Source organism: Dipodomys ordii, unplaced genomic scaffold (assembly GCF_000151885.1).
Source record: "Dipodomys ordii isolate 6190 unplaced genomic scaffold, Dord_2.0 Scaffold16, whole genome shotgun sequence".
In the NCBI taxonomy this organism is placed as follows: Eukaryota; Metazoa; Chordata; class Mammalia; order Rodentia; family Heteromyidae; genus Dipodomys; species Dipodomys ordii.
In genome coordinates this window covers 6,407,068-6,431,969 of record NW_012267232.1, presented here as the reverse complement: position 1 = coordinate 6,431,969, position 24,902 = coordinate 6,407,068, and the positions used below count along the sequence as shown (strand labels likewise).

General features: G+C 39.1%; 1 protein-coding gene across 2 annotated transcripts in view; it reads right to left on the bottom strand.

The window, feature by feature from the left end:
* Nucleotides 1-24,902, bottom strand: part of Nemf (nuclear export mediator factor) — a 51,442-nt gene that overhangs the window by 22,817 nt on the left and 3,723 nt on the right. Inside the window, exons 4-16 of one of the 2 annotated variants that reach the window (XM_013012323.1) lie at nt 17,837-17,962; nt 14,844-14,992; nt 13,643-13,710; nt 11,633-11,719; nt 9,958-10,031; nt 8,925-8,995; nt 8,511-8,586; nt 8,018-8,080; nt 5,702-5,779; nt 5,407-5,615; nt 4,979-5,170; nt 4,263-4,326; nt 1,009-1,097 (exon numbers count right to left, since the gene is read on the bottom strand). In XM_013012323.1, the coding sequence (XP_012867777.1) occupies nt 1,009-1,097; nt 4,263-4,326; nt 4,979-5,170; nt 5,407-5,615; nt 5,702-5,779; nt 8,018-8,080; nt 8,511-8,586; nt 8,925-8,995; nt 9,958-10,031; nt 11,633-11,719; nt 13,643-13,710; nt 14,844-14,992; nt 17,837-17,962 (1,346 nt within the window). Of the gene's footprint in view, nt 1-1,008; nt 1,098-4,262; nt 4,327-4,978; nt 5,171-5,406; nt 5,616-5,701; nt 5,780-8,017; nt 8,081-8,510; nt 8,587-8,924; nt 8,996-9,957; nt 10,032-11,632; nt 11,720-13,642; nt 13,711-14,843; nt 14,993-17,836; nt 17,963-24,902 lie in introns of those variants that run through there. The other variant, XM_013012324.1, reaches the window with a different exon arrangement.

Genomic DNA, 24,902 nt, shown 5'->3' with positions numbered 1-24,902 from the left:
GATTACAACTTAAATATTCACAATAACATTAATGCAGAAAATCAATCTTTACAAAACTATAACTATGTAACAGAGCACAAGTGAAATTCTCAACTCTCATAGTGGAAAGTCAATAATAGACTAATACAGAAAAATTAAGCAGAACTAACAGAAGCACAGTATAGAGATTTGAGGAAACTCATTAGAATCATCTAAAAGAACTAAAATTAGATACCTTGGGAGGGGAGACAATGGAAACAGAGGTGAAGAAATGCTAGGTGACGCCAGGCACTGGGGTCACACCTGTAATCCTAGCTACTCAGGAGGCTGAGATTTGAGGATTGTAGTTTGAAGCCAGCCCAGGCTGTGAGACTCTTACCTCCAATAAACTACTCAAAAAAGCCGGTGGCAGTAGCACTGTGGCTCACATGGTAGAGCACTTGCCTTGAGCAAAAGAAGCTCAAGGACAGCACCCAGGCCCAGAGTTCAAGCCCTAGGACAGGCCAAAATAAAATAAAATAAAATAAAGCTCAGTGACTAATTTTGTAAAAATGCTTGACTTTCTCAATAATGAGCATGTATAATTCTGATAAAAACAAAAACTAAATATGTAAACTGGGCACCAGTGGCTCACATATGTAATCTTAGTTATTACTTAGGAGGCTAAGTTCTAAGGATCCATGTTCGAAGCCAGCCCAGGCAGAAAAGTATCTGAGACTCTGATCTCCAATTAACCATCTAAAAATCCAGAAATAGAAGCCAAGCGTTGCGGGTTCATGTCTGTAACCCTAGCTATTCAGAAGGCTGAGATCTGAGGTTCATGATTCAAAGCCAGCCCACGCAAGGTAAGTTCGTGAGATTCTTATCTCCAATAAACTACTCAGAAAAAGCTAGAAGTGGTACTGTGGTAGAACACTAGCACTGAGCAAAAGAAGCTCAGAGACAGTTCCAGTGCACATGCTCTGAGTTCAAGACCAGGACTGGCACAAGAAAAAAAAAAGCTTAATATAGAAATTATAGAACACTTACCAGTATACTTTTCTTGCTTTTTGAATAGAGGTAACTGTTTGAACTTCTTTTAAGGTTTGCTTTGTTTTTTTTTCTGCTGATTTGAATGCCTGTTTACAAGAATTTAAAAATAATCATAATATACATTTAAACAGCACTAAAGTAAATAATGAGACAAAGTTTTTAGCATGTCACAAAATGGCAACACAAATTATACATATTTCAAAGCAAAGGATAAAAGATTTTTGCTTTAAATATAAAAAAATTGAAGACAAAAATTTACTTTATGCAAATATTTGCTCAAGATCAAAAAATTAAGAACTGCCTGGTGCCAAGCGCCAGTGGCTCATGTCAATAATCCTAGCTACTTAGAATGCGGAGGACACAGTTTAAAAGTAGCATGGGCAGGAAAGCCTGTGATACTCGTAATCTCCAATTAACCATCAAAAAGCTAGAACTAGAGCTGTGGCTCAAGTGGTAAAGTCCTATCCTTGAACACAAAAGTTAAGGTATGGCATTCAGGCCCTGAGTTCAAGCCCCAGTACTGGAATAAAACCAAAAAATCTGCCTGTTAATTTAGCAGATGATGGGACCTATCATGTAGCAGGTTTAAGGCTAGATACTGGGGACAGAACAGTGAACAACAAAGCTCTCACTCCCACTTCACAAGGTCTAGAAAAGAGACAGTTACTAAGCATACCAGCATCCAAATCTATCATATCCTAAGTGCTTCTAAGAAAGTGATGAGAGTATAGTAAGTATAACAAAGGAACCAAGCTTATGCTGGGTTATAGCCTCTCTGAGGAAACAGCATTTATCAGAAGTCTGAAGAACTGATGAAGTTATTGGACAGGAATAAGAAAAACATTATAAGCAGAAAGGAAGACCAGCAAGTAGGGATCACAGAGCAAAAAAGTCAAGAAATGAGATCGAAGCTGGGCATGGTGATACGCACCTGTAATCCCAGCATACAGGAGAAAGAAGTAGAATTACAAATTTGGGGCCAGTTTAGGATATAGAGCCAGATCACTGAGAGGGGAAAAGAGGAGATGAGGAGAGGATAAGAGTAGACAGAAGGGGATAAGAGCAGTGAAAATGAAATAACACTGGCACAAAGGCCAGAGAGCCAAGTGAAGGCTACTCATTTAGTATTAGTTTATTATTATAATATTAATTTTCTTCTGTGGTAGAATTCCTCTAAGTATCTTCTGTAGGGCTGTTTATTTATTTTTTCTTCTTTTTGTCAGTGGTGGGACCTGAACTCTGGGCCTGGGCACTGTCCCTCAGCTCTTCAGCTCAAGGCTAGTACTCTACCACTTGGCTCTACACAGCGCCACTTCCGGCTTTTTCTGCTTATATGGTGCAGAGGAATTGAACCCAGGGCCTCATTAAAACAAGGCAAGCGCTATACCATTGAGCCACCTTTCCAGCCCCTGTAGAGCTGTTTTAATAGTCACATTTCCTTTTGCTTTTAGCTTTTGTTTTTCATGGGAGGCTTTTATTTCTCCCTCAATCTGAGGTACACTATTCTAGGTTGACCATTGTTATTTTTTGCATATTCAATTATATCCTTCCATGCCCTCCTTGCCTTTAGTTTGACTATTCTCTTCCAGGCAATATTTCAGAAATTAGGATGAACTAGAACAAAACAGACAAGATCTTATTTTTATGCGCTATACATCCTAGAGAAATAACAAATAAATGCTTCAATAGAGGGCTGGGAATGTGGCTTAGTGGTAGAGTGCTTCCCTAGCATGCATGAAGCCCTGGTTTCAATTCCTCATTACCATATAAACAGAAAAAGCCAGAAGTGGCACTGGGGCTCAAGTGGTAGAGTGCTAGCCTTGAGCAAAAGAAACTCAGGGACAGTGCCCAGGCTCAGAGTTCAAGCCCCAAGATTAGCCCAAAAGAAGATGAAGAAAAAGAAAAACAGTAAAGAGATTGAGGACATGTTAATGGATGAATGGAGGGATCAAACCTTCCAATTGTGTGTGTGCGCACATGCACATATATGCGTGTACACATGTGGCAATCCTAGGATTTGAACTCAGGACCTGGATGCTGCCTGAACTGCAGCTTCTTTTTTTGGTGGTTGTTGTTGGTTGTGAGGCTTGAACTCAGGGCCTGGGCACTGTCCCTGGGCTTTTTTTTTTCATTCAAGGCTAGAACTCTACCACTTGGAGCCACAGTGCTACTTCTGACTTTCTTCTGACTATAGATACTTTCCTGCCCAGTCTGGCTCCCAATCATGATCCTCAGATCCCAGACTCCTGAGTAGCTAGGATTACAGATGTGAGCTACTTATGCCTGCTCTGACCTTCTTTTGCTCAGGGTAGTGCTCTACCACTTGAGCCAAAGCTCTACTTCTGGGATTTTGGTGGTTAATTTAGAGACTCACAGACTTTCCTGTTTGAGTTGGCTTTGAACTGCCATCCTCAGACCTCAGCCTGAATAGCTAGGATTACAAATGTGAGGTGGTGCCCAGCTTTAAACCTACAAATTTTGAAGGGGGAGCAATCCAGGTAGGAAGAGTAGTAAGTGCAAAGGCCTAAGAGGGCAGCAGCACACCATGGTTTGAAGATCCCAGTGTGCTAATAGGAAGAGGAACACAGTGATGAGATGTGAGGGAAAAGACGACAGGGGCTCTGGCAGGTCATGGGAAGACTCTGAATTGATAGGAAGCAACCGCAAGACCTTTGAGGAGAGGACAGAATAATGGAGTTTGTTTCTCATTTAAAAGCATCACTACAGTTGCTATGTGGCAGTGAGCTATAGTATAAAACAGACAGGAGAACAATCCAGGAAGAGACTAGTTACAGCCATGTAAACACAGAAATGAGGGCCTAACTAATGGAAATGATGAGATGTTGCCTGATTCCAGTTATACTTTAAGAAAGCAAGACATTTATTGACAGATAGGATATGACTTTTTTTTTTAAAGGCTGGGGCTGGAGACATGGCTCAGTTGGTAGAATGCCAGCCAATGAGTGAAAGTGTCAGGTACCAAGTTTGAGTCCAGGTCTCAAACTTAAAAAAGTAAAATAAAGGGAAAAAAAGGAACTTCAGGCTACCTCCAACATTTGAGCAAAGAAGTAAAGGGGTAAACAGGGAAAAGCAGGTTAGAAGAGAAATAAATACTGGAAGTAAACACATTTAAAGCAATATTAAATCTGAAAAATATTTCTGAACTAAAAAAATCTTATTTAAACAAAAATAATTTAGGTAATTAAAACAGCCAACACCAATTAACATTCACTCTAATAAATTCTAAATACCTTCTCAGCAGCTTCAACAGTCTTTTGTGTTTTTTTAGCAGCATATCTCTTGTGATCATAATACCTAAAAATATACAGATATCTTAAATTTTAAGTAAAATCATTCTTCTTTAATTTTCCATTTATTTCCAAATTTCAGGCTCACAAATCATACAGAACAAAGTTGCATAATGCACAAAACTAAAACTGTGTGTGTGCGTACACACACATGTGTGCATGCCAGTCATGAAGCTTGACCTCAGGGCCCAGGTGCTATTTCTGAGCTTCTTTTGCTCAAGGCTAGTTCTCTACCACTTCAACTAGAGCTGCACTTGCAGCATTTTTGGGAGTAGTTTACTGGAGATAGTCTCACAGACCTCCTGCCCAGGCTGGCTTTAAACCCCAATCCTCAGATCTCAGCCTCCAGAGTAGCTAGGATTGCAGTGTGAGCCACTGGAGCCTAGCTAAACATTTAAAAAATAATAATTTTCACCAAAAGAATTATATACAGCTAAAATACTTATTCTTTTTGTTTTTATTCTTTTTAAATTTAGGAAGTAACATTAATGGCTTTACTTAGTTTAGGAATTTGTTTTATTTATATATTCTTATATATTATTAATTAATTTTGCAGTGCCAGAATCAAACCAAGAGCCTTATGCATGCTAGGCAAATATTAACATCCATAACACTGATCTTTTATACTGATTGGCTGCAGATAATATACATGGACTTACTTTTTGGCATTGGCATATGCTGACAAGCTGAGATCAACATCAACAAGCAGTGGCTTATTTTTCTGAAGTTTCTGAAGCTGTTTATTCTTTTGCTTTTTCTTTTTCCCTTTTGGTGGCTCAGTTTCACTTGTCTCAACACTGATGTCTCCATCAACATTATCATCTTCCTCCTCTGACAACAAGTATGGATTTCTATTAAAAATATTCAATAGTATTTCACTAATGTCAATCATACTTTTTATTTCAATTATTTTCTCAATGACATAATTGGCTTACAGTATCTTAAAAGCTTCATTTATTTTAGTATAAATTCTTATTTCATGAGCATGTTTCTAAATATAAAGAAAAAATTTTAATGTAAACATGGTGAACAATAAAATAACAAAACAGACACAAGCACTAACTGCTTAATGAAGAATCAAACTTACCTTAGCAGCATTGTAACATGATTTGTTTGTAGTTTTAATTCTTTGATTGCATTTGCAACAGGGTCACCTTGAGCTTGGGCTTCTTTTACAATTACTCCAATTTCTGTCCAATCTATCTGGTTTGCTAAAGCACTTCGAACTACCTGAATGGCTCTGTCAACAATCTGTAGATTCATTTCTATGAGCTCTCCTTTCAGTTTGTCTATTTCCTTCAGAAACAAACCAAACACATTTGCTATAATGCCAGTTAAGTTATAGTTTTTGGAAAAGCATCTGAAAAAGCTAAACACAATACCTGAGCCTGTTGAAGAGCTTCTAATCGGTTTTCATGATCCTTTCGAACATTATCTAATTTCTTCAGGGCTTGCTTTTCCTTTTAGTGACAAAAGAGTTTTAAAAATTACATTTCTCCAACCTCATGGACTTTCTCTCCTTTACTCCTAAGACTTACTCCCAGTGCCCTTTACCTGGCTGGATGTTGTCATCTATCTAAAGTTTTCTCACAATCCACTCTTCCAATCTAACTCACTAGAAAATGCTTCACACTCCAAAATGAGCTTTCCTGTCTACTTACCATCCATGTCTACAAAGGAAAATATTACAATTACAGGTTTAAGTATATGTAAGATAGGAGACTAATTTTCTTGGCATTATTCAAACACTCATAAGTAAAGTTTGCTAGAATAAATATATAGATAGATAAATATTGCACTGCTAGAGGTCAAATACAAGGCTTCACACAATAAGAAAGTACTCTATTACTTTTTTTTTTTTTTGGTCAGTCGTGGGACTTGAACTCTGGGCTTGGGCACTGTCCCTGCGTTCTTCAGCTCAAGGCGAACACTCTACTGCTTGAGCCACGGCACCACTTCCGGTTTTCTAGTGGTTTATTGGTGATAAGAGTCTCACGGACTTTCCTGCCTGGGCTGGCTTTGAACCGTGATCCTCAGATCTCAGCCTCCTGAGTAGCTAGGGTTACAGGCATGAGCCACCAGCATCCGGAGAAAATACTCTATTACTAAACTACATCTCATGTCCAGAATATATTCTTAAGAGGCACAAATTATTAAATATCTTTTTATTTTCATACTTTATTTCTTAGCATTATTTCCAGAGCATTCTCCCCTAGACTAATAGTACAACGGTTCATGATAGTTATTTGACCTCTTATACTATACAATTAACATTTTAAGGTTATTGATTTGAGGACTGGTTTTTAACAATATTACTGGGATTTGAACACAAGGCCTTGCTTGTACTTGCTAGGTGGGTACTCTACAACTTGAGCCCTGCCTCTAGCTCCTTTTGCTATACTTTTTAAATAAGGTATCATGTTTACTCTTTTTTTTTTGGTCAGTTGTGGGGCTTGAACCCTGGGGCCGAGCTCTGTCCCTCAGCTCTTCAGCTCAAGGCTAGCGCTCTACCACTTGAGCTACAGTTCCACTTCCAGTTTTCTGGTGGTTTATTGGAGATAAGAGTTTCACGGACTTTCCTGCTGGGTTGGCTTTGAACCACGATCCTCAGATCTCAGCCTCCTGAGTAGCTAGGATTACAGGCATGAGCCACCGGTGCCTGGGTCAAGTTTATTCTTAAATTAATCCTCAAGCAAGCTTGGATTATGATCCTTCTATTTAGGAGGCATGAACCATTATAGCCAACTTTTATTGGTTGAGAAGACCTCATCAATTTCTGGTGACTGGCTTCAAATTACGAACCCCTCAAACTTTGACTTCCCAGTAGCTAGGCCTATAGGCATGAACCACTGCACCCACACAGATATATTTTTTAACCAACTAAAATAGCACCACAAGCTGGCGCTAGTGGCTCATGTCTTACAATTCTAGTTTACTTAAGAGATTGAGATCTGAGGATTGCAGTTCGAAGCTAGCCTGAGCAGAAAAGTCCGTGAGACTCTAATCTCCAATAAACAACTCAGAAAAAGCTAGAAGTGGTGCTAGTGGTAGAACACTAGCTTTGAGCAAAAGAAGCTCAGGGACAGCATCCAGGTCCTGAGTTAAAACCCCAGGACCAGCACAAAACAACAATAACAACAACAACAACAACAACAAGAAACAAAATAAAAATAGGACTATGATTCAAGTTGTAAGAATGCTGACTAAAGCAGGGTGCTAGTGGCTCACACCTGTAATCCTAGCTACTTAGGAGGGTGAGATTCCAGGATCATAGTTTGAAGCCTGCCAGGGTAGAAAAATCTGCAACACTCTTATCTCTAATTAACTACTACCAAATAATTGAAAGTGGAGGTGTGGCTCAACTCATAAAACATGAGCCTTGAGGAAAAAAAGCTCAGAGATAGCACCCAGACCCTGAGTTGAAGCCCGAGGATGGGCATAAAACATAACAAATCATGTAAGGACTTATCTTTCCATTGCATTTTCCTTTTAGATAATATCTGATAGATGGAGTAAATGAGGATATGCTTTTCAACCCTGAAACCTCCCCTGGCATTATTATAAGACAAGTGGTCCCCGTACCACTTCCTATGCTACTTCTCTGACAGGCAGCTCATTCCCAAATGAAAGCATCTTCTACACGCCAAACTATTCTATGACTAGCTGGTTTAACATAAGTGTGTTAAATAATATTGTACCTGTTGTAAAGCTTTCAAATCAATTTTCTGACCTTCTATCTTCGAATAGAATTCATCCACGGCCTTATTTAAAACAAACAAACAAACAAAAAACTAGCTGTAAAAAAAATAAAGTGTAACTTCTATTTCAATTTGCATACCCAGAATTTTAGTCTGTTTTCTATCTTGATGGCATTCAGAGAACTCATTCAAATTACCAGCAAGTGTGCGTGTGTGTGTGTGTGCGCGCGCGTGTGTATGTAAGAATACTACCAAGAATCAAAGTTCAAGTCATCTTTAGTCTTTCATCTTCAAATAAAGTTGCCTCAATTATTCTAAAAACTGTATTTGTGACACTGATTTTTAATGCTCAGATTCATGGTGACTGTAAGCCAAGAGTGTTTTTTCAATCAAAGCAAGCTGATATTGATATTAAATACTGACATTAAGCTGATACTAACTCATAAAAGTCTTATCGTGTTAACTGATCAAGAAACTGAACTAGAAAACTCACCTTGTCAAATGATTCAAATTCTATATATGGACATTGTGAATGTTGAGAAAACAAGAATGGATGAAACTCCTCATACCTGTAAGACATATTTATTAATTCACTCAAGAACATTAATAAATATCCAAAGTTCTGGGCGCTGGTGGCTCACGCCTGTAATCCTACTCAGGAGGCTCAGATCTGAGGATCACGGTTCAAAGCCAGCCTGAGCAGGAAAGTCCATGAGACTCTTATCTCCAATAAACAACTAGAAAACCGGAAGTGGCACCATGGCTCAAGCAGTAGAGCGCTAGCCTTGAGCTGAAGAGTGCAGGGACAGCACCCAAGCCCAGAGGTCAAGCCCCATGACCCACAAAAAAAAAAAAAAAAAAACTCCCCAAACATCCTAAGCAAAGTGACCCACACCTATATACTTACGTGAGTATGTCTTCAACTGGTTTATTTACTTCCAGGCTTGGCTTGATTTCTCTCTTCTGAATGATATATCCCTACAAAAATCCAATATTAAAACCATTTCTATTCATAATTAACAAAAATTTACCTTTTATGATTGATACTAATTTTATTCACTTTTTGTAAATAAAGATGTATTTTGAATAGAAAAAAAACATTCCTAGAGTATAAGTATGATTTAAAAAATATCACTAGGGGCTGGACGGTGGCTCATGCCTGTAATCCTAGCTATTCAGGAGGCTGAGATCTGAGGATAACGGTTCAAAGCCAGCCCGGGCAGGAAAAGTTGGTGAGACTCTTATCTCTAATAAACCACTCAGAAAATAGGAAGTGGCACTGTAGTTCAAGTGGTAGAGCGCTAGCCTTGAGGTGAAGAGCTGAGAGACAGCGCCCAGGCCGAGTTCAAGCCCTGGGACCAACAACAACAACAACAAAAAGTATTACTAGGAGAGGGTTTGTATATTATCCTCTGATTGTGAACACTCAGTGTTCATAAATCAATATGTGCTCAATGTCTAAAACCAATTCAAGAAGAAATCTTTCAGTCATATGTTGTGGTATAAAACCATAATCCCAGCACTCAGGAGGCTTCCAAAGAAGAATTGTGAATTTCAGGCCAGCCTTCATAACAAAACTACATCTAAATATAAACAAATAAAATTAATCCTTATCTCTTTGACTAAGTATTCTCCATAAAAAAATAATAGAATGAAAAATAATTCCAAACAAACCAAAAATTAAAAATAACAGAAAAAGAGGTGGAGTATAGTTCAGTAGTGGAGTATACAATTAGCATATTCAAAGCCCTGAGTTTAGTCTCCAGCACCACCAAACAAAACAAGACAAAATGAAACCGTACCCTGGGATGAGCACATCACATAAGCACATCCATTTTCTAAATTAAAATAAATGGACATATACTGACCCCTTAATGAACGTTAATTTCTGAAACTCCAAATACATAAAACCAAAAAATATAAAGTATACATGGTATTACCTTTCCACTAAAGTTTAATGTTGTTTTCATATAGTCCTCTGCTTTCTGCAGACAAACAAGTACTTTTTCAATATCTAATGAAGGAATAAGAAGAGGAACAAAATGTTGATAAACTGTTAAATAACTATGCAAAAAAGTAAATTCACAGAATTTATACACACATATTTATATTACATTATACATCTTTCTGGGCTTGTTTCTGGATTCTTTATTCCCCCATTCCTTCTCCAAACACTTTTAATTACTATAACCTCCTAAAAATAATCTGTAAAAAGGCTATATTAAGTAGTAATAAACTTAATTTTCAGAGTTTTCCTGGACATTTTCCTATTATTTATTTATTTTTTGGTTGGTTGTGGGGCTTGAACTCTGGGCCTGGGCACTGTCCCTCAGCTCTTCAGCTCAAGGTAAGCACTCTACCACTTAAGTCATAGTGCCACTTCCAGTTTTCTGGTGGTTAATTGGATAGAAGTCACATGGACTTTACTGCCCAGGTTGGCTTTGAACAGTGGTCCTCACATCTCAGCCTCCTGAGTAGCTAGGATTATAGGCGTGAGCCACCAGAGCCCAGTTCCACATGCTTTTGTAACAGACAAATATCAGATTCACTTCATAAAAATAAACACCACAACCACAACACCTGATGTCATTTTGGAGAGATTACAATTAGTGTATTTCAGAAACTGAAACATGAAGTTTGTATTTTTAAATTCACACAAAAACCTTAGATAATGAAAATTATTCCTAAGCCTTAAAAAAGATATGTAAATCCAAAATATAAGCATCAAGAATGAATTTTCAAATATTTTATCAAACAATCTACTACAAGTCAAAATTTGTCATACCAAAATTCCATTTTCCGTTTACTTTCTCTTCATATTATTCATCCTACTCTGGCAGTCAAATTAGGTTTCCTAAGTAATTACAAATGCATAATGCAATCATACAGCCCTACCACAGAACTACAGAAATTCAAATAAGTTAATATTACTGTAGAAGCACCTCCATACTCTCAGGAACTTTACTGTACTCCTCAATAGACTGATGGTCCCAAGATCAATAACCAGGAAAAATATATAGGAAATGTAAAGGAAAAACATTCTAAACATGAAAGGTTATCAAGGTAAGTCAAAAGACTTAATTGCCTATTATTAAGGATAAATCTCTACTCTAGAGCAAGAGTCTAGGAATACCCATATATATCCATAGTATACTCAGGCTAAATGTTTGGAAGTCTAGAATACACTTCTTACTTAATAAAAATAATTTACACTTTTTTCTAAAAGAAAATAAATAGGGTGCTTTTTAGTGGTATAGTACTTACCTGCCATATGTGAAGCCTCGAGTTTGATTCTCAGTAGTACAATTTTTTTCAGAGTGGGTGGGAGAGTTGGAAGTGCTAGTCCTGACCTACGCACTGTCCCTGAGTATTTTGTTTAATTCAAGGGTAGTGATCTCTCACTTGAGCCATAGCTACTCATGTTTTTTTGGTAGTTAATTGGAGATAAAAGCCTAATGGATATTTCTGGCTTCAAACCACAATCCTCAGATCTCAGCCTTTTGAGTAGCTAAGACTACAGGTGTGAGCCATCCTTATCCACCTGCAAACTTTTTTTCAAAAAAAAAAAAGTAAAGCAAACATGAAAATGGACAAAACCTGAATCATGAAACATACCTTTACTTTCAAGTTTTTCATCCACTTTGACATTGCCAGAGAATCCATTTTCTATAAGACAGTGCTCAATGAGAGCTGACCCATAGGCTATAAAAGCAGAATGTATTATTTTTAGTATTTTCCTATAAAACTTAACATTCAAAATACAATACAAATTTAGATCCCAACATGAATGATTTTATTCATAAAAGCAGCCAGTGAAAAAACAAGTTTACTTATATCTTGAAATTTTATTGTAATTAACTATTCGAAGTAATGACAAAACTTGAAATTACAAAAACTTAAATTACAGGAACTTAATGGCACTCAGTCACATACAAGAATAAGATAAACAATGACCATAAGGGATTAATTCTGGGGCTGGGAAGGTGGCTCAGTGGTAGAGCACTTGCCTTGCACGCATGAGGCCCTGGGTTCGATTCCTCAGCACCACATAAGCAAAAAAGAAAAAAGCTGGAAGTGGTGCTATGGCTCAAATGGTAGAGTGCTAGCCTTGAGCTGAAGAGCTGAGGAACAGCGCCCAGGCCCAGAGTTCAGGCCCCACAACCAGACCCCCCCCCAAAAAAAAAGGGATTAATTCCTAGAATGCAAGGTTGGTTTGGAATCCAAACATTGGCTAACCTCTCAATTAAAAAATGAGCAAAAGACCTAAACAGACACTCCTCAAAAGACACACAACTGGGCTGGGAAGGTGGCTCAGTGGTAGAGCATGCATGAGGCCCTGGGTTCGATTCCTCAGCACCACATAAGCAGAAAAAAAAAAGCCGGAAGTGGCGCTGTGGCTCAAGTGGTAGAGCACTAGCCTTGAGCTGAAGAGCTGAGGGACAGTGCCCAGGCCTAAAGTTCAGGCCCCACTACCGGACCCAAGGGGGAAAAAAAAAAAAAAAAAGACACACAACTGGCCAATGGATACATGAAAAAATGTGGAACTTCACCAAATATATGGAAATCAAACTACATTAAGATATTACCTCACTCCAGTAAAAATGGCTATTATCAAAAAACTAAGAATAGCAAGGATGCAGAGGGAAACTTTAAACACTTTGGATGGGAATTCATATTAGTATAGCTATTGTGTGCTAATGGAAGTTCCTCAAAAAAATTAATAGTCAGGCTCAGTGGTAAAATACTTGCCTCTCATGCATGAGGCCCTGGGTTCAATTCCTCAGCACCACATAAACAGAAAAAGCCAGAAATGGTGCTGTGACTTAAGTGGTAGAGTGCTAGCCTTGAACTGAAGAACTCCTCAATGCCCAGGCATAGAGTTCAAACCCCACAACAAACAAAAAAAATTAACAGTCAACTGGGCATGATGATATATGCCTATCATTTCAGCACTTGGGAGGCAGAAGCAAGAGGATTGTATGTTTGAGGCCAGCCTGGGTTACATAGTAAGACCCTGTCTCCTAACAACAAACAAGCAAACAAATAAAGTAAGATTGAGAATGTAGTTCAGTTGTGAAACACTTGTCTAGCATGTGTAAGGTCCTGGTTTCATTCCCCAACACCAGAGGAAAACATACACATGAGGACAAAGCTGGATAATTATAAAGATAACCTTTTAGTGTATTTTTATTTCATAAAGGAAGAATAACTCCCTAATTCTCAGTAATTAATACTATCTGCCCGCCCCCTATCTGCTCTAAATTCCTTAAAGTAGGGTTAAATTATGATCTTCTCATGTATAAAAGCTTTTGGTGTCAAGGTGCCCTGGCAGATACCAGAAGTCCTGATGCCCATCAACTAAAAAAAAGAAAACATGTGGAACAGTAATCTCTCTCTCAGGGTAATGACCATTGTGCACTTGCCTAGCATACACAAGGCCTTGGATTTTATTTTCAGCATTGCGAAACAAAATAGAATCTCTCCTTGAAAATAAACTCTTACATATTAAAAAGTTCTTATTAAATTCCTTGCTCAATTTTTTTTACCAGAACTACAAAAGATTTAGATATATTCCTGAAAGCACATTATCTTGCAAACGTTTCATTGCTACGTAGGATTACTCACGCAGTAATGGGTTAAGAACTCTCTTCAGTAGTTCACCCTTAGGTGCCCTGGCTATTACTTCAGTCAATCTGTGAAACAAAACAGACACACTTCTCACCAGAAGTTCAGTAAACCTTACAGCAGTGCTTACACCCACACACGGTGCTTCCATCTGCCTCCACTCTTTACAATACTCTGAGATGCAAGGGCTGTCCTGAGAAGGTGAAGCAGACTCCTCCCTCCTCTTGGGTAAGTCTCCACCCAGTACCTGTGTCACCTAGGTAACTGACACACCTGGGCAGTCACCTCCTCTTACTCCTCCTCCCAGGTCACATCTTAGGCTGCCCCGCCCCCTCATGCCTCCCATACAACAGGGGGAGGGTCCCAGGCCCTGAGGTCATACATATATGAACCTTCCCTCACCAGGCCGCACCTTCTCCCTGCCCATTCCCTACTTAAACCCAGGCCAGAGCTTGCCCACCCCTCACCTGCCCCTTTCGGCCATGTGGTCTGCACCATGCAAGGCAAGGGCTAGCAGTTAGGTAAAAGAAACTTCTCTTCCTGCCTGAATACTGCTTGGCATTCTCTTTATCGGCTACCTAATTAAACCTACCTACCTAATTACCTACCATGAAATACAACAGAAATCAGCTTTTCTTTTTTTTTTTTTTTCTTTTGATAGCACTGGGGTTTGAACTTAGGAACTTGCATTAATTTTTTTTTCTGTAGGTAAGAAAAAAAATGAATGATAGAAGTAATTTATTCAAATAAAATACTGAAGGTTCCTGAATAGGAGCCTGAGAGTTGAATCTAGGGTTTCAAAAGAAAAATCAGTATTTTTTTCAACCAAGTCATACTGTTCATCATCAGTATGCTCATATAAATCATGTCAGAGATACTTTTATATAGAAGTTAAATGTCATTTGTAAATCTTCATGCTATATGGGAACACCAAAAATAGTATTGCTTAATAAAGCATTGAAGAAGAATACATGGGGGTCTTGTGGCTTCCTGTGGTCCCTATCAGCAGATCATCAGCATTCCCTGAGAACTGACTAGCAATGCAAATTCCTGCTTCCTGTACTAGGAATTAACAAATGTGAGACAACCTATATTTTAACAAGCCCTCCAGGTGATTCTATTGAACGATACACTGAGAGCTTTGCATATTCAGAAATAAGACTTCTTTGACCCTTTACAACAGGATGAAATGAGTTGATACCTTTCCAAAGTAAGCAAAGGTTCTGCAGCTCTAGCATGATCAACTGGATAGCGTTCACGAACAGCAAATTTTACATCATCTGCCTCATCAGTTCGAAACCTTAGGATATTTAAAATTAGGTACTCATAATCTGTAAGAATAATATTTCCCTGTAATAGAGTAAAACACAATTTAATGCTTTTCCAAATTAATCTTAAAACGTCTCAAAAAATTGAAAAATGATGCAGTTTCTTAACCTACAGTTTACAAAATAAATTTTACAAAAAATGTCTAAAACAATGTTTCATAGACTTCCTCGGTACACACTACAAAATAGGATAAACAAATTCTCAAGACTCTCAAGTTCCAAACAGCGAAGGAATCTACAGTACATTTTCTTAGGGAGGGAGAGCAGTACTGAGGTTTGAATTCAGGCTCTTATGTTTGCTGATATGCAGGCTCTGCACCACCTGAGCCACATTTCCAGCACTTTTTTCTTGCTTTTAGTCTAGGACCAGCAAATAGCTAGGATGGCAGGTGTACACCACTGCAGCCAGCTTTTGATTGAGATGGGTGGAGCTGGTCTCAGGCTGGCCTCAAATCATGATTTCCCAATCTCCATCTCCTGAGTACCTATGATCACAAGGCATGAACCACTGGTGTCCAGAATTAATCCAGAACAACTTCAAACTCATTTTCTGATGATACTGCACAAATACTAACAGAAGCACAGTAACCTAGTAACATTGAATGACCACCAACTAAGCTTACTCTTATTTACATGAAGTAGGTTGCAAAGATTAGCTTAAGGGAAACAAGAGGCTGGTGAGGCGGCACACATAGAACTCTAGAGCGAGAGACAGGGCAATCGAGTTTAAGGCCAATCTAGGCTATACAGCAAGAGCTTAAGCCTCACATAAAAAAAAAAAAAAAAGCGCCAGGCACCTGTGTGGCTCATGCCTGTAATCCTAGCTACCCAGAAGGCTGAGAGCTGAGGATCACAGTTCTAAGCCAGACCAAGCCAATAAGTCTAAAGTGAAGCTGTGGCTCAATTGGTAAAGCTCTAGCCTTGAGTAAAAAAGTTCAGGAACAGCAGCCAGGTCCTGAGTTCAAGCTTCAGGACTAGAACAAAAAGAGCCAGGTCCCAGTGGCTCACGCCTGTAATCCTAGTTACTCTGGAAGCTGAGATCTGAGGATCATGGTTCAAAACCAGCCCAGGCAGGAAAGTCTGTATCTCCAATAAACCACCAGAAAACCAGAAGTGGCACTGTGGCTCAAGTGGTAGAGCGCTAACCTTGAGCTGAAGAGCTGAGGGACAGTGCCCAGGCCCAGAGTTCAAGCCCCCGAGCGACCAAAAAAAAAAAAAAAGATAGAGATAGAGATACAAATGAAAGAGAGAGAGAGAGAACATAAACTTCAGAAGCCAAGCAAGAAACTTTATTTTTTCCTGCAATTTGCCTTTGAATAACAATAATTATGTGGCAAGAACAATAAAGGTAGTTTTATATAAAGGGAAGTGAGGGCTGGGAAGGTGGCTCAGTGGTAGAGTGCTTGCCTTGCATGCTTGAGGCCCTGGGTTCGATTCCTCAGCACCACATAAGCAAAAAGAAAAAAGCCGGAAGTGGCTTGTGGCTCAAGTGGTAGAGCACTAGCCTTGAGCTGAAGAGCTGAGGGACAGCGTCCAGGTCCAGAGTTCAGGCCCACGACTGGACCAAAAAAATAAATAAATAAAGGGAAGTGAGTCTTCTCTTCATGAGTAGCCTAATGAAATAGCTCAGTGAAGTAAAAAGCTACCACTTAAAAATGTACACAGATACTTGTGAGATTCTTTCCTCAAGACTTGATCAACTGTAGATACAGCACACCTTAAAATTCTAGAAATGAAAGCCAAAAGATCAAACCCTAGTATATAGAAAGGAAAACAGTCTCCAAGATCTTTTTGTAAGCATCCACCAATCTACCCCTAAAGTACATTATTTATTTTTATTATTTTCTTTTAATATCTACCTCAACTTTGTCACTAGTTGGACTTCTGTAACCTAGACAGTATACATAACTACTGCTCAGACCCTTAAATGGAAAGGCCCCAATGCCAATAAAGTATATTAGACCAGAAGAACTATGTAAATGAAGAAACACTGGTGAACTATGAGCAAAGCCTGTTGTTCAATTAATAGACTGCACTAACACTAATTAGTTTTGCTAAATATCATGTACGGTATTATCATTAACAGACCCTAGGTAAAGGGTAGACAGAACCATAATTTTTGCAACTCTTTTATAAGTCTAAAATTATCTCTGAAGAAAACAGGTTGCTAGACTTTTTCTAATAATAAAGATTAAAATAATAGCTATCTATAACTACTAATTACTTATGTCTTACTAATAAAACAGTTATGCAATAAAAAGTTAAAAATAATAAAGTTTACAGAAATTATGCTTATGGAAGAGTCTTTACATCTTCTGATGAGTATTTTATGAGGTTTATGAGTATTTTCTTTTTCTTTTGTTGATTGTGGAGCTTGAACTCTGGGCTTAGGTGCTGTTGGTGTGCTCTTCAGCTCAAGGCCAGCGCTCTACCACTTAAGCCACAGCACCACTTCCAGTTTTCTAGTGGTTTATTGGAGATAAGAGTCTCACGGAGTTTCCTGCACGGGCTGGCTTTGAACCATGTTCCTCAGATTTCAGCCTCCTGAGTAGCTGGATAACAGCCGTGAGCCACAGATGCCTGGCGAGTATTTTATTTTTCTTAATCACATAATGCTCATAAAATACCCATATGAAAAGTTTTGCTTGCCATATATGATGGCGCACATTTGTGCTGCTGTCTCAAAAGAAAAAAGGATTGCTGAATTAAGAGCAGACAATGACAAGTGTTGGGAAGAATGTGGAGGTAAGGAAGGCTGAGCAACATCAAAGAAAATAATATGTGCTACATATGATAAACGTCTTAAACATAGGCTAAAATGAAAGCAGACCCCAAAACAAAAGGTGTAAACTTCAATTTAACTTACCCTATCATAGAGCTCAATGATTAAGTGGTAAGCAGCTTCATCACTTCCAAATTGAAAATCTACAATTCTATCCACACCAAGTTGTTTTGCACAGACTAATCTCCGACTCTTCAAATGTTTTCGGCACTAGCAAGAAACAAGAAAAAGGCACTTATGTAGCAAAAGTAAATTCTTAGCCATTTGATACTTCTTTACTATCTAGAATTAACTGGTAGTAAATAACATAGTATACTCATTTAAAACAATTGTAAATAATAATCAGAGGAAAAATATTTTATTCTAAATAACTAATTGCCAACCCTAAGAAAATATTTTATATTCAATTAAAAAAAAAACATTGAGGGAAGGTAGCTCAGTGGTAGAGCGCTTGCCTTGCATGCCTGAGGCCCTGGGTTCGATTCCTCAGCACCACATAAGCAAAAAGAAAAAAGCTGAAAGTGGCTTGTGGCTAAATGGTAGAGCGCTAGCCTTGAGCTGAAGAGCTGAGGGACAGCGCCCAGGCCCAGAGTTCAGGCCCACGACCGGACCCAAAAAAAAAAAAACATTGACAGGGGCTGGGAATGTGGCTTAGTGATATAGCTTGCCAAGCATGCATGAAACCCTGGGGTCAATTCTTCAGCACTATATAAAAAGAAAAAGACTGAAGGGGCACTATGGTTCAAGTAGTAGAGTGCTAGCCTTTAGCAAAAGAAGCTCAAGGATAGTGCCCAAGCCCTGAGTTCAAGCCCTACGACTGGGAAACAAACAAACAAACAGTGATGGAAGCTGGGTGCCAGTGGTTCATGCCTATAATCCTAGCTACTCAGAAGGCTGCGATCTGAGGATCCCAATTTGAACCCAGCTGGGGCAGAAAAGTTTGTGAGACTCTTAGCTCCAATAAACTACTCAGAAAAAGCTGGAAGTGGCCCTGTGGCTCAAGTGTAGAGTCTTAGCCTTGAGCACAAAGAGGCTCAAGGACAGTGCCTAGACCCTGAGTTCAAGCCCCATGACCAAAAATAAAGAAAAAAAATTGATGGGCCTATAACATGATACGCTATTACTTTTTTCTTTCTTTTTTTTTGTACCAATATTTTGCTTTTTTTTTTTTTTGTCAGTTATGGGGCCTGAACTCGGCCTGGGCACTTTCCCTCAGTTCTTCAGCTGTAGACTAGTGCTCTACCACTTGAGCCTCAGCCCCACTTCCGGCTTTTTCTGCTTGTGTGGTGCTGAGGAATTGAACCGAGGGCCTCATGCATGCAAGGCAAGCACTCTACCACTGAGCCACCTCCCAGCCCCTATACCAATATTTTAGATCGAACTCAGGTCCTGGGCTTTTTCCATCAAGACTAGTATTCTACCATTTCAGCCACTTCCATCTTTTTGGTAGTTAATTAGAAATAAGAGTCCCCTGAACTTTCCTGCTTGGTGGCTTGAAACTGTGATCCTCAAATCTCAGTCTCCTGAGCAGCTAGAATTATAGGCATGAATCAACAGTACCAGGCTAATGCTGTTACTTTATACCAATACTAAAGAAATACTTTGTTCATGTTTCAAATGACCTCAACACTGTAACTATTTTTGATGCTGTTGCTTCTGTGGACCCAACTTAGGGTTACATACTTGCTAATTAAGCATTCCACCATTTAGCTAATTCTCAACCCCTTCATTCCTTGTTTTTTGGGTTGTTTTTTTTTTTTGGTCGGCCATGGGGCTTGAACTCTGGTCCTAGGCGCTGTCCTTCAGCTCTTCAGCTCAAGGTGAGTGCTCTACCACTTGAGCTACAGCGCCACTTGGTTTTTTTTTTAAGTCCCTTCTCACCAGTCTTAGGTATCCATATGCCCTTTAGAGTGCTTCGACTGTGTTCCAAATTAAATTATTTCTATTGACATTCCACTTCAAAATGGATCAAGAGCTTATGATACTCAGTAAATTGGACCTCATAATTTTAGTTAACCAAAGCTCTCATTTTATGTACTTATATATTTAAGTAGATATAAGATTTTGGGGGGGAGGAGGGCTGGGAGGTGGCTCAGTGGTAGAGTGCTTGCCTCCCATGCATGAGGCCCTGGGTTCGATTCCTCAGCAACCCATAAGCAGAAAAAGCCAGAAGTGGTGATGTGGCTCAAATGGTAGAGCGCTCGCCTTGAGCTGAAGAGCTGGGGGAAAGTGCCCAGGCCCAGCGTTCAGGCCCACAACCAACGGGAAAAAAAAAAAAAGATTTTTTTTTTTTTTGTCGGTCGTGGGGCTTGAACTCTGGGCTTGGGCGCTGTCCCTCAGTTCTTTAGCTCAAGGCGAGTGCTCTACCACTTGAGCTACAGCGCCACTTCCGGTTTTCTAGTGGTTTATTGGAGATAGGAATCTCACAGTCTTTCCTGCCTGGGCTGGTTTTGAACTGCGATCCTCAGATCTCAGCCTCCTGAGTAGCTAGGATTACAGGCGTGAGCCACCAGCGCCCAGCTAAAAAAAAGATATTTTTAACTTTCTAGAATAAACAATATTCCCTTCCTTAATTCAATGGCTTTAAGTGTGGCCTACATTAACTTGTATTTGAACACTGATATACATATATATTATCTTTGAATCCTTGCGGGGAACAAACTCACAATCATTCCTTCCTGAGTTCCCAAGCAGTATTTATTGAAGAAAAATAAGGTTAAAATGAAGATAAAAAGTATCCTTGAAAAGACAAAAGCCCATACCATAGGAAGATGAAAAAGAGCTTGTTTACCAGAGTGAGTATAGATGTATATAGGATACATATGGAAGCTTGGTGGAAACAATCTTCTGCTCAGGACCACCAAGGGATAGTTGCCATTGCCAAATTAAAAAAAAGCAAATATCACTAGATCTGAACAATAAGAAACAATCTTGCATGTGGCAAAAACAAAGGAGGAGCTATACTACAGTGGAGAAAAATCAGTATCACTGTAGATCTTTCCACACAGACACTGAATGCAAGCAAAGCCTGAAATAGTACCATCCAAGCCCTGAGAACCAATAACTGCCAACTCAGACTGGTATTATCCAGTGAAGCTAGTGTTCACATTTGATGGAGGAACTAAATTTTTTAATAATAAAGAAAAACTGAATGACTTCAGAAACAATAAGACAGCATACAAAGAATATTAAAAATGGGATTAGAATCTTAAGAAAACAATCAAGATTGGGTAATTTACATCAGACAGATATCACTAGAAGACCCACTTAGTAAGCACAGGAGGAAAGGAAAGGAAAAAAACAGGAAAGCAGGAAAATGACAGGAAACACAATGCACCTTTCTATAATAACTATAAATATTAATGGATTCCATTCACCAATCAAAAGAGGCTGGATCAGAAAACAAGATCCATCCATTTGTTGTCTTCAAGAGCCAAAGATAAACCAAGTGAAGGGATGGAGCAAGATCTACCATGCAAATGCTCCCAGCAAGAAGGCAGGAGTCGCCATCCTGATATCTGACAAAATGAACTTTTCATTAAAATCAATACAAAAAGGATACTACATATTAATACAGGGAACAGTCCAAGAAGAGGATATCACCATTATCAGTTTATACTCTCTAAACACTGTTGCACCCAAATACATTAAGCAAATACTCTCTGACTTACAGAAAAAAAAAGATTCAAATACAATGCTAGGAGACTTTAATACTCAGCTCTCACCAAAGAACAGGTCTACCAACCAGAGGATTGGCAAAGAAGCCTCTGAATTAAATGATGCCATATCTCAAGTGGACTTAACTGACATCTATAGAGTTTTCCAACCAACAACAATCCAGTGCACATTCTTCTCAGCAGCTCATGAATTTTCTCCAAAATAGGTCATATCATAGTTTAAAAAAGAATTCAAATAAATACAAGAGGATCGACATAATCCCTTGTATCCCATCCAACCATAGTGGAATCTAGCTAATTCTCAGTAACAAAGCATACTGTAAAAATTACTCTCATACATGGAAATTAAACAGCATACTTCTGAACAACACCTGGGTCACAGAAGAAATTAAACAAGAAATTTAAAAAATTCCTACAATTCAATGAAAATGAATATACATCATAAAGAAACCTGTGGGACACGGCAAAAGCAGTCCTGAGGGGGAAATTTATTGCTCTCAGTGCACACATCAAGGAAATACAGACAGACCAAGTAAATAATCTCATAATGCAACTAAAACTGCTAAAAAAGCAAGAAAAAATTGAACCCAAAGTTACTAGATGGAGCAAGATAACCAAAAGGATCTGAAATTAATGAGATAGAGACAGATGGATTCCCTACAGAATTCTAGAAGACCTTTAGACCTTCTAAGAAATAAAAACAGAGGGAGCAATCCCAAATTCATTCTATGAAGCAATATCACACCCATCCCCAAATCAGGCAAAGACCCAACAAAAAAAGAGAACTACAGACCAATCCTTGAGGAACACAGATGCAAAGCTCCTCAATAAAATTTTAGTCAACAGAATCCAGTATCATATCAAAAAAATCATACATTATGATCAAGTAGGCTTCATCCTAGAGATGCAGGGATGGTTTAACATATGTAAATCAATTGATGTAATCCATTACATCAACAGACCCAAGGCCAAGAACCACAAGATTATCTCCATTGACATGGAAAAGGCTCTTGATAAAATACAACATCCATTCATGTTAAAAGCATTGGAGAAAATAGGAATAGAAGGAACATTCCTTAAAACAATAAAAGCCATATTTGACAGACCAACAGCCAATACTATAAATGGGGAAAAACTACAATCAATTCTCCTAAAATCAGGAACAAGGCAAAGATGCCCAGTCTCCCCTCTCCTCTTCAATATAGTTCTGAATGCTGAGCCAGACCAATAAGGCAAGAAAAGGACATTAAAGGGATCTGCATAGGAAAGGAAGACATTAAACTATCCCTATTTGCAGATGACATATTATACCTTACCGATCCCAAAAACTTCACTCCCAAACTCCTGGAGCTTATAAACCACTTCGGCAAAGTAGCAGGATACAAAATTAACCCACAAAAATCAGTTGCCTTTCTGTATACCAACAATGTATAAGCAGAAAGGGAAATCAAGTAAATAACCCCATTCACAATAACCTCAAAAAAAAAAATGTCTAGGAACTAACCTAACCAAAGATGTAAAGGAACTATTTAGTGAAAACTATAAAAGCCTAAAGAAAGAAATCAAAGAGGACACCAAGAAATGGAAAGACCTTCCCTATTCTTGGATACGCAGAATTAATATAGTGAAAATGGCCATACTGCCAAAAATGATATACAAATTCAATGCAATTCCCATAGAAATCCCAATGATGTTCCTTACTTAAAGAGAGAAAACAATCCAAAAATTCATGTGGAACAAAAGACCTAGAAAAGCCAAAGCAATTCTAGGCAAAAGAAACAACATGGGAGGAATCATGATACCAGATTTCAAGCTCTACTATGGAGCCATAATAACAAAGACAGTTTGGTATTGGCCCCCAAAACAGACCGGAAGACTAATGGAACAGATTAGAAGATCCAGGAGTAAAATCACATACCAATAGTCAGCTGATACTTGACAAAGGAGCCAAAGACAAAAAGTAGAAGAAGCATAGCCTCTTCAACTACTGGTGCTGGGAAAACTGGGCAGACACAGGCAGAAAACCAAAAGTGGTCCTAGCCTGTCACCATGCACTAACACCAACTCAAAATGGATGAAAGAACTTAACATCAAACCTGATATTCTGAAACTACTGCAGGCAGAGTAGGAGAGGCACTTGAACTTACAGGCACAGGCAGGAACTTCCTGAAGAGTCCTAGGATCACAACAAATTAGAGACTAGACAAACAGGACTACCTTAAAATAAAAAATTTCTGCACAGCTAAAGACATAGCTACCAAACTAGAAAGACACACAACTAATATTTAAAAATATTTAAAAAATAAAAAAACAAAAATAAGTAAAAATATTTACCAGCAATATCTCAGATAAGGGCCTAATATCCATTATATACAGGGAACGCAAGAAACTAATCCCACCCAAATCTAACCAATCATTAAATGGGCAAGGGAGCTAAAGAGAGACTTCTCAGAAGAGATAAAAATGGCAAAGAGCCAGGCACTGGTGGCTCATGCCTGTAATCCTAGCTACGCAGGAGGCTGAGATCTGAGGATCATGGTTCAAAACCATAATCAAAGTCCATGAGACTCTTATCCCCAAAAACCAATAGAAAACCAGAAGTAGAGCTGTGGCTCAAGTGTAGAGTGCTCACCTTGAGCTGAAGAGCGCAGGGATAGTGCCCAGGCCCAGAGTTCAAGCCCCACGACCGCCCCCCGCCCCCCCCAAAAAAGGTACAAAATAATGGAATTCACAGGGAAATGGATGCAACTAGAAAAAATCATTTTTTTGGGGGGTCTGGTCATGGAGCCTGAACTCTGGGCCTGGGCGCTGTCCCTCAGCTCTTCAGCTCAAGGCTAGCACTTTACCACTTGAGCCACAGCGCCACTTCTGGCTTTTTTCTTTTTGCTTATGTGGTGCTGAGGAATCAAACCCAGGGCCTCAGGCATGCAAGACAAGTGCTCTACCACTGAGCCACCTTCCAAGCCCGAAAAAAATCATTTTGAATGAGGTAAGCCAAGAGCAGAGCAGATAGACAAATGGCACATGGTCTCCCTGATATGTGGGTGGTTTATCCAAAATGCAAGGTGATATGACAAAGTAAAACAGGACTCAAGAAACAAAGGACCTCACACTCAATTTGTTGTATCATTTCTAAATGACTCCATGTTCCTGACCGCACATATATATCTGAGGAAAGCTAGGAGGAGGACATAGAATCAGAGGGAAATGGGAAAATATACAATAGAAGGGTCAACCAGCTGCACTGGATATTGATGAAATAGAACTAACGAACTCAGGGGCTGGGAAGGTGGCTCAGTAGTAGAGTGCTTGCCTTGCATGCATGAGGCCCTGGGTTTGATTCCTCAGCACCACATAAGCAAATAAGAAAAAAAGCCGGAAATGGCACTGTGGCTCAAGTGGTAGAGCGCTAGCCTTGAGCTGAAGAGCTAAGGGACAGTGCCCAGGCCCAGAGTTCAGGCCCCATGACCGGA